General features: G+C 36.4%; 1 protein-coding gene across 1 annotated transcript; it reads right to left on the bottom strand.

The window, feature by feature from the left end:
- Positions 1–1398: 1398 nt before the first annotated feature.
- LOC139696625 (mitochondrial coenzyme A transporter SLC25A42-like) lies at positions 1399–12684 on the bottom strand. Its single transcript, XM_071595433.1, has 5 exons — positions 12621–12684; positions 7746–7849; positions 6988–7089; positions 2049–2181; positions 1399–1577 (listed from the first exon to the last, which is right to left on the bottom strand). The coding sequence occupies exons 1-5, from the start codon at positions 12682–12684 to the stop codon at positions 1399–1401; spliced, it is 582 nt and encodes a 193-aa protein (XP_071451534.1).
- Positions 12685–15674: the final 2990 nt, after the last annotated feature.

Genomic DNA, 15674 nt, shown 5'->3' on the forward strand with positions numbered 1-15674 from the left:
TGCTTATTCGAACGCGAAAACACATTTTTTATTATGACGTAATTTATTCTTTAAGGTAGGTTTTTGGATGTGCTCAGACTGAACAATGATTCGTACCCTTCCATAGCCTAACGGCCACATCCGGCCTTTCTGCTATACAACATACTTCCTTCCTTCCTTAATTTAGCCCAACACAACTATCCTTTTCCTCCCCCTACCTCGCTCGCCAAACGTTTTCCCCGCTATTACAAGCTTTGAAAACCCCTCGAAACTTTAAACACATAACAAATGAATCGGCAACTTTTTTTAATTTCTCCCAACGACTTTCTCTCTCTCTCCTCATCCAACACGCCCAGTACATCCTCGTTTGTATTCATTTTCATTTATAACCTTTCCAATTCTCCTCGACTTAAACGCCTAAAAAATCTCACATCTACGACTAGCACCTTGCCTCGACTGCTGTAATTCCGCGCGGTACTCAACCACACTCCACATTAAATATTTGATGAGTATTTTCCCATCATTCTTAGTCAACATCCCAGTCGCCACTACTTTGAAGACTTTTTGTCCAAAACCCTTCAAGATAGATTATATGTTTCGCCTACTCTAGTTTATGATCTTCTAGTGTAGCGTTTTACTTCTCCTTCTTTCTCGAACACCTCATAAATTTTGTTTTTTTTTAACCTGATCTTCATTCCATCCCTATCACAGTAATATTCTAATGCGCACAGCAACGATTGCTACCCCTTTCCTTATAGTATAACCAAAGCTAGAACATTTTAACCTAGCATTCCCAACTCCACTTCTTCCCATGTTAATTTTAAAACTTCTTCCTCGAATAAATTTAAAAGCATAGACCAAGAAGGACACCACTGCCTGAAATTGCAACATCCCATCTCTCAATTTACCGAAATGATAATTCGAATTCTAATTATATCACGCCTATGTCATTTAAGAAATATGTTGAATTATTTGTAAAGATAATTAAAAAATTTAGCCAACTTAATTGAGGCATTATTATCATTTCTGTGGTCTGTATATATTAACATTGCACGGTTAGCTTCGAAACAATATTTTTTGATTTGCCACGTTCTTATCGAAATATGAATGAATTCGACATCTGCATGTACGTATAGCATTAAAATGTCCATTGTGTTAATACAAGATGCGATGGGCCCTGTCTATATTATGAAAAATTAACCGACGGCTCAGTAAAAAAATCAATAATGGTAGTGTATATGAGGTTTTGTAAGTAAATAGGAATTCCGAAAACTCGGAGGACATATTAAAGGAATAGTTTGAACGAACGCATATTCCATTTCTTGGGACGGACCTCGGCAGCATGGCAAAATGAGTGCGTGCATTTAAGTGAAGAGATGATGGGAATTGGGGGAGAGGGTAATCGGGGGCCTACTAAACCTACTTGTGGATGCTCTTGAGGGTCTCGAAGATCGTCGTCTTTCTCTCCCCCACAATGGCCGCCGCCTGGTGTCTTCTGCGCACTATCTCCATTGGGTAGGAGATGGCCATTGCCGTCGCCCCGGACAAGGATCCACAGGCACTCTGTTCGAGGGCATTCAACTCCCTACCCTTGTATTCTGATGGAAAAGAAGCAAGCCACATTTACTTGGCCATTCCCGGAATAAAATAACTCTTACACATCACACTGTAAACGACACCGAGCAGTTAATCTTTCCCATGATTTAAAAGGGGCCCCATGGTATTAGTATGTTGCAGGTGCATTCAGTATGCTGCTTGTTTTTCGTTTGTATAATTGGGAAATTGTTCAATATCAAATAAATCAATTGAAAAAATGGCAGGAATGTAGAAGCAGAGGAAATACGACAGGAAAATAGAAACAGAAATGATCTCCAAAACAGATAAGACTATACCTTGTAATTTGATTTATAGAACTAATTAGTACAAAAATGGTTTTGATACGGTCGTTTATTACTAAAGAAATATAAAATAATCAATAATAGGGCGTTGAGTATCTTGTCTTGAATATATGTTAAATGCGTATGTAATTAAAATAACACTTATATAAACTATGTGTTCAAATGTCTTACCACCGTAGGTCGTCTTCAGTAAACCGTACATTCCATACAAAACACCAGAACTAGGTATGACACCGACCAGCGATGCGGTATATCCCAGGTAAACGCTTCTCCATCCTTCTTTCTTCACCATCTCTCTGACTGCCTGCGAGAATTATGTAATCGCAGAGATTTAGTACTACTATTGGACGGGGATATTAAATGATGATCGGGATTGTGCCAAGTCGATGGATGCTTACCCGATATAGATTCCCGTAATACATCTTATTCGTGATCGCCATCCTCGTCCTCGCCACATCTAAAGGATAAGTTGTGGTATGGGCGAGGAGGCCAGCCATCGATCCCGCCAGGAATCTCCGGAGAGGTTTCGGGCTGAGAAAAGTATTCATTCACTTAGTTGCTTTTCCTGTTACTCTACAATATTTTTCCCAAAAGCCAAAGTGTCGTTATCAGAGGCTTTGGATGGGATTTTTTCAAATGTACGAGTGAGTCAACAGGTAATTCACCAAACTTTAATTCCGGTTTTCCCCCTGCTTTAGGAGCCAACAGATCGCGCAAGCTCTTTCACCACAAAAAGGGTGTAAATCTTTGAGGAGACCAAAGTACCCAGTAAAACTAGAAGTGGTATAAAGAGAAATAGTTAACCGATCAGCCAAGGGATTGCACATAAAATTGATTGTCACGAATGCCATTTAGTCTGCGTTCGAGAACAATCTTATTGTTCTAGCCCTCAAATTTGGTTGCCTTTCCATTTCTTTTATTAAGAGCTAACCAATGATCTGACGAAGCCTTCCGGCCAAATTCCTAGCTGACTAAGCCTTGCAATTAGTTTTTATTTAATAAGTCATTAAAACTCTTCCTTCCGCGTTCTCCCAAACCTTTCAGTCGTTCCGCATGGAATGTCGTTTCCTCACATGGACGTATTTTACCTCCTAAAAATTGACCAAGAGGGCAAACATCCAACGGTTCAACGTATTCAGTTGCATCTTGGCCATGATCAGACCCTATTCAACGTCTTAACCAAGACAACACCGATAATTCGTTTTGTTTTCTCTTTCCTCGACCACCGACTTTCACTTCCGAAAAATCCTCAGATTCTACACCGCCACCCTCCTCCTACATCTACATCTACACAATACCCCACAAGCCGCCGCAAGGGCGTGTGGCGAGGGGTGTTAGGTGACCACACGTAAACCGGAATAAAACCACACACAAAACCAAATCATGTTACCCCCACAAAAATATTACTTTGTTCATGCACTCGACAAACCTTAATTACACGGAAGAAAGTACTTACATGCAACAATATTTCATAAGAGGATACGTACATTCAAATGATGCTGTAGAACTGTTAAAAATATGGGTCTATTAAATATAAAGAAAAAAATGCAGGAAGAAACATTCGAGATATCGACAGATATATACACTAACAATTCTAATTATCTCCTACGAGATTGCTGTCGTGTTTATTATGATTTCTAATGGTTAGAGGAAAAAAAACATTTTAAATATATCCATTCAATAATAAATCTCCCTGATTTTACGTTGTTGTTCTGATCTACCATAGTAAGCGTGGCCCGTAATATGTCCATAGCATCCTCTGATAAGTAACCAGCCTCAAATTTAAGCAGTAAATTTAGCCTGTATTTTAGCTTACGGTCAACTAGTAGCTCTCATTCTAATTCTTTCAATGGTGTCGTGGCACTGCTAACTTGTTTATAACAACTTTTCACAAACCTAGCTGCTCTTCGTTTCACTCGCTTTAGTTTCAAAATTAAGCCTACTTCATGAGGATCCACACGCTTGCAGTATACTCAAGGTAGGGGCCTAACTAACGTAAAATAGCAAAACTCCTTGACCTTTTCATTAATATTTCCAAGTATTCTTTTTATGAATCTTTACTTTTTATTATCTATTCCCAAAATTTCATAAATATGTTTTCCCCAGGACATATTCGTAGTTATCGTTACACCCAAGTATTTTACCGATTTCATGCGTGGCATGTTGGTTCCCTGTTTAGTGTGTTCTCTGGTGAAGTACTTTTCATTCAAAACTTTGAATTGAAAGGAATTGAAATTGAAAGAGATGAAGAAGGGCTTGTTGTAGAGTAGGATATTGGGTTGGGTATGGTCAGGAGAAATAAAATATTTATAGAGTAGTGGTATCCTTGCAAAACCGGTAGATTACATAATAAATAAAAAGCACATATAATTATTTGTTCTTTATCCGTATATAGAGGATCTGTACTCACTGTCCAGCATGTCCATCATCCACTTTAAGGAGTTTATTGAAAACGTCGTTACTAGCGAACATGATCCCCGAGTAGGGGACTGTCCTCGCCAAAGCTGCGGTGTTCCCTCTCCACAGGCTTCCAATTCCCTCCTTCTGTTGGGTTCTCACCATGTAATTGAAGGCTTTCCTCATTGTATATTGTGTATTGGTCACCTGATTGAAAACATTATGCTGATAAAATCTTGTAGTTTCATTAACGGTAAGAGAATAACACACATATCCTTTTCGCGCCATTCTCATTCATAGAATGAAATGTTTGACGAGCCTGAATTTACGTCATTTCATGATATGTATATATATATATATATATATATATATATATATATATATACACACACATGTACATATACATATTACCAGGTAATTTATCAGTTAAGGTAGGTTTTTGATGGGCACAATTAAATTATGAATTACTGGGTCCACCCTTTCCACTCAAACCGTTTTTTCTCTCACATAAATTCTAAGTGCCTCATTATAACCATCGCTCTCATTCATTTTCTTTGCATGGTCCCACAACGTAAATCATGTCTTTCATTAGTGTTTGAAATGGGCACATCCAATCCACAATCTTTCATCACCCGCGTCATGCATCGAAACCATCACTCCAATCCTTACGTCAAACTATGCTTTACTCAATGGCCTCTCTGTTTAAAAAAACCAAGAAGCCGGTGATAAATGCTTGATTGGTTGTTACGAACAGCATCAACCGAAAGCACATATATTAGAACTAAAACCAACAGAGAGAATCCGGGAGTCAGCAATTTAAAAGGATCAATCTTCAATGTGCCTACATCAAGATGCTTTATTCCATTCAAGCATATACACTGTTGTAAATACACTTCTACTGACTAGACGAGAAATTGATATAGTAATTTCTCCCAATGCTACCATCAACCTATCTTCAGGCATCCGGCTATCTTCTTAGATCTTCATCTCCCCGATACCATCATTCGCAAACATTCTTCCAAGATAAGCAAAATTGTCCAGTTGTTTAATCTTTTCAATATTTGCTCGCACTGTGCAATTTTGGTTCACAATCTTTCACAAATACTTTCGTTTTGGATGAGTTCTTGCTCAATTTCTATTACTATCTCCCTTAAAGACGTCAATACCTGAGCTCCTAGGGATATTCAATAAGCTTTCAGCAATCAAAACTGCCTTGAATTAACTGATAACCTAAAATGTTCGAATTTATGATTTTTTAATTGATTTTATTGTTTAATACCTACCTACAACATAAAACAGCATTCTCCAAACTTCGCACTTATTTCCCGTTGTTTCTAATGAAAATTGAATCATTTATTCAAGTATAGCAACCAAAAATTAATAATTTCGGTTGAAGAAAGCATGGGATTTGATTATCTTCTCTTCGGGGCCTTCTTCGAGTGCGCACATTTTGAGCCATTGCCATTTAAAATACTGAACCCTTAATGAATTTATAAGACTGAGGAACGAGGAAGTACGAGTACATAGAAGAAAAGAGGAGGAAAGGACCATGGGGAGAACTCTACGACAAAGATGAACTAGATGGATTGCACACACCTTGACGCACAATAGGTTAGTTAGACACAGTTTAAAGAAGAGAAATTTAAAGTGAAGGTCCCGCGGAATATAACAAGAGATAGGTAAATGGGACAGTGGACAGATTGAAGGAGTAAGCAAAATAGAAAAGCCAATAGAAAGTGAGCGAATTAATACTGAATAGAGTAAGATGGAGGGCTGCAGTAAACCAATCTTAGATTTATTATACTGATGACGATGAGGCTTTCTAATTAATCAAATGATTATCTCATTTTTTATGTCATTGCATTTACATATAATTGATTTTCTGAGTTGACCAGCTTTCGTTGATTTTTCAATGCCAAATTTGGATGGAGTAGTTGAATCAATGGCTACTGAGAACAGACCTTCATCTAGTAATATTAAACTAACCATGCTGCATATTAACAATTCTAAATTTTGAGAAGTATCTTCTTGTCCCTATGGTAATCATTTCATAGCAAAGAAGTTTTACAAACACCTTACTTCGGGTTTATAACTTTTCCAAGATTTTCCTGCAATAGCTTGCAAGGCAAATGCCGCTGTGTTATGCCAGCGTTATTTGTCTGTTAGCATGAAATGATCTTCGTCCTTTTCCTCCAGTGTGTTTCGCTTGGTCCTTGCATCCTAGCTATTCGAAGCATAATAACACTCCCTGGTGGCGAATACTAGGCTTCAGGAATGCGAATGCGGATATCATCACCCCGTGTTTGCAGAAGCCATATCTGGTGGTTGGCCCTCCCGTACCCTCCTACAAATAGTTTTGCAACACGTTGAGCAAGCTTCTTTAATCATCTTCGCTTCGTGTTTATAGTTCGGTTGAAATTAACTCCACTATATTATTTCCGGTATTGAGAAGTATATAACGGTGGTAATCCTTATGGTGAAACGATGAATTATCCAGCTTTTACGTTTTAAATAACTACTCGGGAGATATCAACATTAGAAACCTCCAGATTATAAAAATTTTCAACAATAAATTTGGAGATGCATTTGAGCTGCCTGTATCGCAGCATAAATAATAATTCGAAGTTTCTAACATTTCGACAGTGCTTGGAAGTAGTTCTTCTAAAATGATATCTTAGCGTATAGTTAAAGATTAGAAAAGTGGTTTTCTTACCTGAAAACTGATCTTGGTTCTGTCCAAAGGCGCGACGACGCTTTTGCCTAAGCCTGAGGACAGAGCTCCGGATAAGAAAGACGCCAAAGCTATGGTCGCCATCTGAAATGAAAGAACAATTGAGGAGAATTAAGTATCTCTTAATTCAATGATATGTACATTATGGTATTCATTTACATGATGACGTATTGGTTGTACTTTTTAATATGAATTGGGGTGTAGTTCTCAACTGGTAAAATTCGCTCAGGAATTACCAATTCATACTAATCACTAAAATATGAAGTAAACTTGTACCCAGTTCAACATGATTGTAAAAAAATATCAGATTATAGCTTACATATGCATAATTATTTTACATTTCAAATACCCGACATTTACAATTTTTGATAAATTAATTCTTACAGTTACTTCGACAATTTTAACGCATGTACAGATGAGATCCTTAAAAAATAAATAAACTTTCAAGGAAAGTAATCATATTTCTAAATTTAGAGAATATTTTAATCCACAATCAAAATACAGCTCAAGTGCGCGTGGTAGATAATGAGGTACAAACATAAATAAATAATAAAAACAAATGACCTAATAGAAAAATAAATAAGCATACACACTTGAAGAATTAAGTTTAAATTGATTTTTAAAATATTTTTAAAAATGCACATATTGCTTGTCGAGGAAACACAAGCAATACGCTCTTAGGTTTAAAAAAACACATTGCTGATTGAAATTACGTAATTAACAAGATGGCACAAACCAACCTTCTCGTCCGATTTGTCTGCCATCGCCAGGGCGGTGATTTCCTGCTTTTCTTGTAATATTTGCAAGCGGAAATATCTCAGTGAACTCTCAGCAAATGCGAAGACTTTAACAGAATATATTTTACCTTGCTACTCAGTATACAATACTGAGTAGCAAGATAAAAGTAGTACTTTAGCAAGGTAAAGAGTATACTTTACAGTATAAAAAATAGTAAACAATTGGTCGCTAAGGTGAATTTTCTCGTGAAAATTATGAAATATATTTCAGATTTATTTTATTTTTATTTTTTGTGGTTACTTGCCTAACCGATGAATTTTGCAAAGATGACAATACATAACAAAATATTACACTCTACTGTATTTCGAATACGAGAACGAAACAAGATAGCATTTTTTTACATCGTGGCAGAATGGTTTGGGAAAAAGACAAAACTGGAGCATTATTCTACTACTGTTAACGTTTGCTTTATTTCGAAGTTTCTTTTCATTATTCTCTTCCGGAAATCCGCAAAACACATATGCTTACAAAATAAATTATTTAAACAAAACAAAATATTCTATGACAAGAAATGACTTTCTCTCAGCGTTTGTTGACATTGAGTTATTTTTTAGATGTTACCCGCAAAATGTTTAGGTGTACCCCGCAAGCCACCGCTATGGTGTGTGGCAGGGGGTGAATATACACGTGACTGATTTTGACCCGAATATAACCCTTCAGCGGTCGGACAGTGTATTCTGATCCCTTATCGTCCAGGGAAAAAATGACACCGTAAATCTATCTGTTCTACGCTTAATGTCTCTAATTTTACTGACATGATCTCTCCTACCGTAGTGCAATGGGGGTAATAATACATTTTCAACATCACTGCTAAAGAGAAGTTCTAGTGTATTGCAAGAGATTTAATCTGTAATTTAACCTACGCTCCGTGAGTGATTCCCAACCCAACAATCCTCTAATTATTTTGTTTCGCTTCCCAATTTATCATAACAACGTTTTTCAGATATGGCTCCTCTACACCTTATGCGATTCAATTTGGCTATAAATCCAACTTCATGAGTATCCCATATAATAGTAGCATATTGGAGATTAGCCCTAACCAGCGGAAGATAATATTTCTCCTCAAAATTTTCATCAGATTCATTCAATACTATTCTAATTAATCCTATTTTTCTGTTAGGTTATCCACTCATGTTTCAGCCAGGAAAGGCCGTGAGTGAGGGTATCGTATAAGTATAGTATTTAACCGAGTCTACACATTCCATTGCGGTGTTCCAGGTGCAGTAGGCGTTCGAGAGGGAATGTCTCTTATTCCAAAAATTCAACAAGACGCACTTTTTAAAGTTAATTCAAAATTTCCACGTGTGTCACCAACGTTTTATAGCATTTAGGTGATCTGCTAAAGCTGCTTTATCCTCGAGATTACGGATATCTCCGTGAAACTGCGTCGACGGCAAATAAACGTATCCTACTAGTTGCCCCTCGTGTTCTTAGAAACACAATTAGGTCGCAAAGAGTTGAAACTTCGGATTTAGAACAAATTATAATCAGAGTTATATTCTCACTATCTCCAAATGTTTTCCAATCTTCTGTTGCTCAGCTGTTATCACATTTTCGTTCAGTGTTAAAATGAAAGCTATTTATTTTGCAAATATGTTGTGGCGAGATTGCGATTATATAGTCCCTTGGACTAGAGACTTCGACTATATACTCGATTACTTTGACCCACGACAACTGGGATCAAAGCGGACTAACTCGCCGCCACCGGGGCTTGTAAAAAAAGTGCGTCGGCAATCGAACTGGGAATCGAACCCGGATGAACTGCTTGGAAGGCAACTATGGTGACTATTACACCATCGACGCTCACATACAATAAAAGAGCAAAATAATATTATTGCAATAAAAATAAATATAAAAACCGGAAGAGGATTTTTAACGTTCGCTAATTATTTATGGTTTTTCTCTTCACATAAATGTTTGCCACCAACTTGAGATTTTAACGCCAATTTCCCACATGTGAACATATGTTTCGGGAACTTATATCTCCTTCCAAATATTTTACTTTGATAAAAAGATTGCTCAATGGAATGAGTAATGTCCCACAAATGCTTCTCTAGACAAATTGGGACTCGTTCTTTTGTGAGGCCTCTGGGCCCTTGGAGATTTTGGAATTGCGCGGCAGAGATATGGCACGCAGAAAGGGATAACCTTTTCTTTCGCACTCGTACCAAGGGACTCTAATTTGATGTCTCAATTAGCTTCAACCTGTGAGAAATTCAAAGCACTCATAAACCGACTCAGGCACAGAAATGTCAAAATAGATGACTTAAGTATCAACGAAAATATGAAGGAATGAACCACCTAATTGCTCTTTTCTTCATTCCATCCAAAACAAAGTAAAAGAAGGCATTCAAAGTGTTTGAAATGATAACAATAATTTTTGAGGACATCAGTAATATACACTCCAATATCTCCCCATTTTATGCAGCACCTCTGTAGATATTAGAAGACCAGTTACTTACTTGTGTCTCAAGAGATACATTTAGAAAATTTTCATGACAAAGGTTCTTGAAAGACCAGCACAAAGTACTGTAGGGCTATTACTTCAATTCATACCATGACCTTGAATAGAAAAGAAGTAAAGCTGGAAGCATTTAATGAGGGAAAGATGGCAACTGTTGAAACATAAGTACTGATGTGCATTAATTGCCTTAATATGGACAGATCTATTGAATTTACTTTTGGAAAGGGTGATGTTAACATCTAGAAAGGTAATATTTCAGGCATCGATTGTGGAGGGGAAGAAAATAGAAGAGCTTGCATTTATTAAGGAGTCAATGTCATTGTGAGAGCCTTTGCCATGTTACCAAATGAGGAAAATGTCATCCAAATATCTGAGTCATTAAAAGAATTTGAAGGGATCAATGGTGAGGACTCCGGAAAGGTTCAGATAATGGTTAGCTAGGTAGATGAGATGTACCACCTGCTCTATATTTTGCCTTCATATTTTTATTTTTCATTTAGCCTTCCTCATTTTTGACATCTGAGATGTAGATAGGTTGCTGATAAATAACTTAATCCTCATCATATTCCCATCACCCTAAAAACATGATTAATTCTAGATAATTTACCCTAATGGATGGACACCACTACCAAATAGATATTTTGCCAATCCTAACAAAATACAGTCCAGTAACCTACTCTACATCAGGTCCCTCCTCATCTCTGTGCCCTTTCAAAATCTGTGCCATTAAGAAATACCTTCTGATTTGACTCTACATCATTTCCTGTTGTATATTTCCTTCATATAAATATTTCCTTTCTATTATTATTATTAAATAATCTACCAGTTAAGCTAAGTTTGGATGGACACCAATACCAAATAGATATTTTGTAACTCCTAACCATACACAATCCAGCATCCTACTCTACATCAGGTCCCTCCTCATTTCTGTGCACTTCCTTCCTCCCTTCATTTGGTCCAACATCCCTATCCTGTTGCTGGCCTTTCCTTGTTTGCCTTCATCCATTTTTTCCTGCCTCCTTATAATTTCTCTCAACAATCCCCTCTTCTCACCTACACTTCCTCATTTGTTTACCTTTCCGTCAATTTTACTTTCTCCATCCTTCTCAGCACCCACATTTCAAAAGTCTCCAATCTACTTATATTAACCTGCTTCAGTGACGACCACGTTTCCGTGCAATGCATAACTTTGCTCCATAAAAAACTTTGAAGAGTTTTTTCTTAACATTCTCACTCAACGCCCATGTCATTAACTCCCTCCTCCTTGTAAAAGCCTCTTTGCCTAGTCCTTACTACTTTGACCATTTTGGTCCAAAACACTTCCGAGATATATACACTCGTCTACCTGCTCTAGTTTTTGCCCTCCTATTTGTGTTTACCTTAGCCTAGCTTTTTTCTTTCAGGAGTATCACATTGCCTTTGTTTAATTTATATTGATTCTCATCCCATATCTATCGCACTGTATTCCCAATTTACTAAGCAATGCTTGCGACCCCTTGGCTGACTGACAAACTAGTGCTTAGTCATCAGCAAGCCTAACTGATTTTATGAATTCCCCTCTGACTTTCAATCCTGTGTCCACTTCTTTGCATGCCTATTTAATCATTTCCTCCGCATATTATGTTGAACAGCAACAGTGACAATGGACAACCCTGCCTTACACCTCTTCCTAACGCTGCCCATCTGGACTCTCCGTTCCCCTCTCACACCTGAGCAGTCGGAGACATATACAGGTTGCAGATTAGCCTCCTGTGCCACCATTCTATTCCTATTTTCTGCAATATACTCATTAGTTTTTCCCGAATCTCTCTATCAAATGCTTTTTTGAAATCTACAAAATAGGCAAATACATCCTTATTGTATTCTATATTACTCTTAATTAAGTCTGATCTCATTACTGCAATTGCATAGTGCATGGACTGTCTTTTGTCTGGCTTCTGTCCTTTGACCTATTTGGTATTGGCGACCCTGCAAGGAGCAATTATTGTTGCTCCTGTCAACACAGTTCTAGGGATAATCGGAATGCACAAGCCCTTCTATCACGTCAAACTTGTAGTCAATTGGAGGGTCCTCTCTATTAGTGACCTGATATTGCCATGGCATCATGAGTACCAATTACCCACATGAACCCAAACTGATCATGTCCTAAGTTATTATTAGCCCTCCTCTCAATGCTTTGCTGATGAGTCCAAGTACCCTCCATGCTGTCTTTTCTATTTATCAGGTTGATAATAAATTACTCTATTGAAGTATTGTCCAAATTACTCCCTCATAAATTTATGATTCAACTCATCCTGATTTTCCTAAGTATGATGCTGTTACTTCAAGATCTGCTATATTCATGTGAACTTACCTTCTTGTGATATACTCAGAGTCATCAGGAGAGGAGAACTGCATGGAAACTCTTGTGGTAGCATATCTGCAGGAGGCATAAAATTAAAATTTTATCACCTTGGAAATACTTCTTAATGTAAGATAAGCAGTGGCAATGTGAAAGTTACCCAAAATCAGTGAAAATTTTGATAATTGGAAAAATATTCTTGGCTTTTATATTGCAAATGATTACAAAAATATATACACATATTGAATCCTTAAAAATTAACTTGAGTCAAATCTTTACTGAACAAACAAAATCTAGAGCAAAAAATCATTGCATAAATATATACCCAAAAGGCCTATATACATTTTTGGCAAATAACAAGGGTTTTTGCTCTGAATAGGCAAAAAAGAGATGAAAGGAAGGTGGATTCAATTTATCAAATTTGAGCCAAAGAAATGCAACTTTAAAGTTTAGAGCATATGTTTACTCGCTTATAATAATGATATATAACACATAAATAGATGAATAATAATGGAAGGAAAATTAACCATTGCAAATTTGAACAATTGTGTGCTCCCTTGTTTTGACTTTTCCAATCTTTATCTAGGATAAAATACCATCATGTTTCATACAATTAACATAAAAATCTATTAGGTGGTAATGGAAAATTTACATTCTTATCCTAGATCAAAACAGACAGCAATGAAATTTGATTTGAAGGAAGATTGTGTTGAATTCCGAACACCGTTGTGAAAATGGTAATAATTCAAATCCTGTGCAACAACAACAAAGTAACAATATCCTCATGTCTCTCTTCTCAAGCTTTTATAATAACTTGACCAAAAATATTCCCTTTCCATTTTCAAGTATAGATTTCAATAATTTACACCTAAGGCAAAGTTTGCAGAAATCTTGAAAACATGCACACAGTAACAAGTGGAAAGACTCTAGGCATATATCGATAGATGGCCACAGAAGTTGTTACTCATCAATTTGATCACTGACAATTTTGGAAGGGATTTTGTGTGCTTTGGTCACGCTAAAGCAAAATGTATAATGCTCGATATCTTCATCCATGAGATTGTCAGTACCCTTTCCAGTCAGATTACTTCTTTCCCAATACCACTCCTTCTCATTCCTCTCTTACAATACCTCCACATGTACATATTATTATTGTTTTCAAAAGCCCTTGGGCAAATGGAAAGGCACCTTTAGCCCACACACTTCTTCAAATCTAACATCATTTCCTTCCCTAATGTGTGAATTTCATACTCCATTGGGCTTAATAGAAGGTGATTTCTTGTCTTATTTATCAAACCATACTGTGCGCTGATAACTGTAGCTATTCATGAAAAATAATGCAATAAATTTGAGGAATTCTTTAAAAATTATGTATTTGTAAGCTGCAACCTCACAACTCAGTTTTCTCTAACTCTAAACAACTCAGTTTTCTTCCTGTAAACTCATGTTATAGTTTATATATAAAGTTCACAGTTTAGCAATTGTATTTTTTATATCTGTTAATGTAAAAAAAGAGGAATGTCCTATGGAAGGACTTATTGAAGGACACATGTAAATTATCACCTTAATATACGTATGAATGGTCCAAGCCCTTTCACACTCGTCAATAGTCCTTTGAAATGTCAGAGCTGCATTTCTTACGCCCAATGGTTTGCTCAAAAATTCAAACAGTCTGATTGGCATGATAATTGCAGTTTTTGGGATATCATCCAGATAAACAGGTATTTGGTGAAATGTGTGTATTAGGAAAATGAACAAAAATAGTCTTACATACAAAAATACAATCTGCTGGGAAGCCTTATTACTTAAACTTTCCATTTCTGAATAAAATAAGAAAACATATTGCAGCATTTATTTATTTCCAGTGCTTTGATAAAAGTGAAATCATACGTATAATCATCGCCAGTATTTTGAATGTTTGGAAATATAGAAAAAAAATCCAAAAAAAATTAAAACCATTTTCATTAAAAACATTCCACAACACTAAGTAATCACGGTAAATGTAGATTCATTGAAACATGAAACAACTGTAACAAAACCTATCGAGGTAATCATCAGAATAAGTTTAGCCTCACTCAGACCTCTGTCCTTAAGGATTTCAAATTTGTTTTCCAGCTGGTTGCCTCCAGATTTTTGTACCATCTGTTGACTGATTATTCTTGTTGGTATATTGGATTCGAAATTGAAAATTTGGAAAATTAAGCATACCAAAATCCAACCAGCAAATATTAATGAGTACTTTTGCTTGGACATGTGAGATGTCATAACCAAAGAAAAATTAGCTGGTAAGTTAGATTGATAGTTCAGTTTGTAATAAGTCCAATGGCAAGTGAAATCCATTTAATAGGGTAGCAGTGTACAGTTTCTTTTTAATGCAGTTTTCCAGAATGATTTGAAACCTGAAAAATCAGTTTGGTCAAGTAATTCTAATTGAGTAATTTATAGTGTGTGCACCACTCTGCCCAAGCAGTAGAAGATAAATGGTGATCGCTGGATTATTGTGGTGTAACAGAGCAAATCTTGGATAATAGAAAAGAAAAAGTAGATAATATTATTAAAAATTAAAGAATAAGCTCAACTATGCCAATATTAATGTGAGTCAACTTGGCTATTAAGCATTATCACATTGTAATACGTGGTTTGAAAAGCCCAGCGTTTACATGGTGGCAATCAAGTTTGCCAAGAGATGGCAGGAACACATTTACTCGATATCAGATTAGTTTTCTTGCCTTAATTGATAAATAAATAGCATCACAAAATTTATATAGATGGTAAATTAAGAAGAAAGCAGTTAAAAATAGTTTTGACTTTCAACTTTGCTGTATATTGTGAATAATTAAATTTATGACATTTTTTTTAAGTGCAGTCCTCACAATGTGGTTTGTTCGCCCACCAAAGATCACTTAAAATATCTTGCGAATGTATCAGGATTGGACAACAACCTATTGAATGGATTAAAAGCATCAAATATTTAGGAGTGAACTTAGATGACAGACTGAACTACAAAATACATATTAAACAGAAACGAGATAAGGCGGATGCTATAAGGTCGCAATTGGCACCGAT

The sequence above is a fragment of the Hetaerina americana genome, unplaced genomic scaffold (genome assembly GCF_022747635.1).
Source record: "Hetaerina americana unplaced genomic scaffold, ioHetAmer1.1.p SCAF_7, whole genome shotgun sequence".
In the NCBI taxonomy this organism is placed as follows: domain Eukaryota; kingdom Metazoa; phylum Arthropoda; class Insecta; order Odonata; family Calopterygidae; genus Hetaerina; species Hetaerina americana.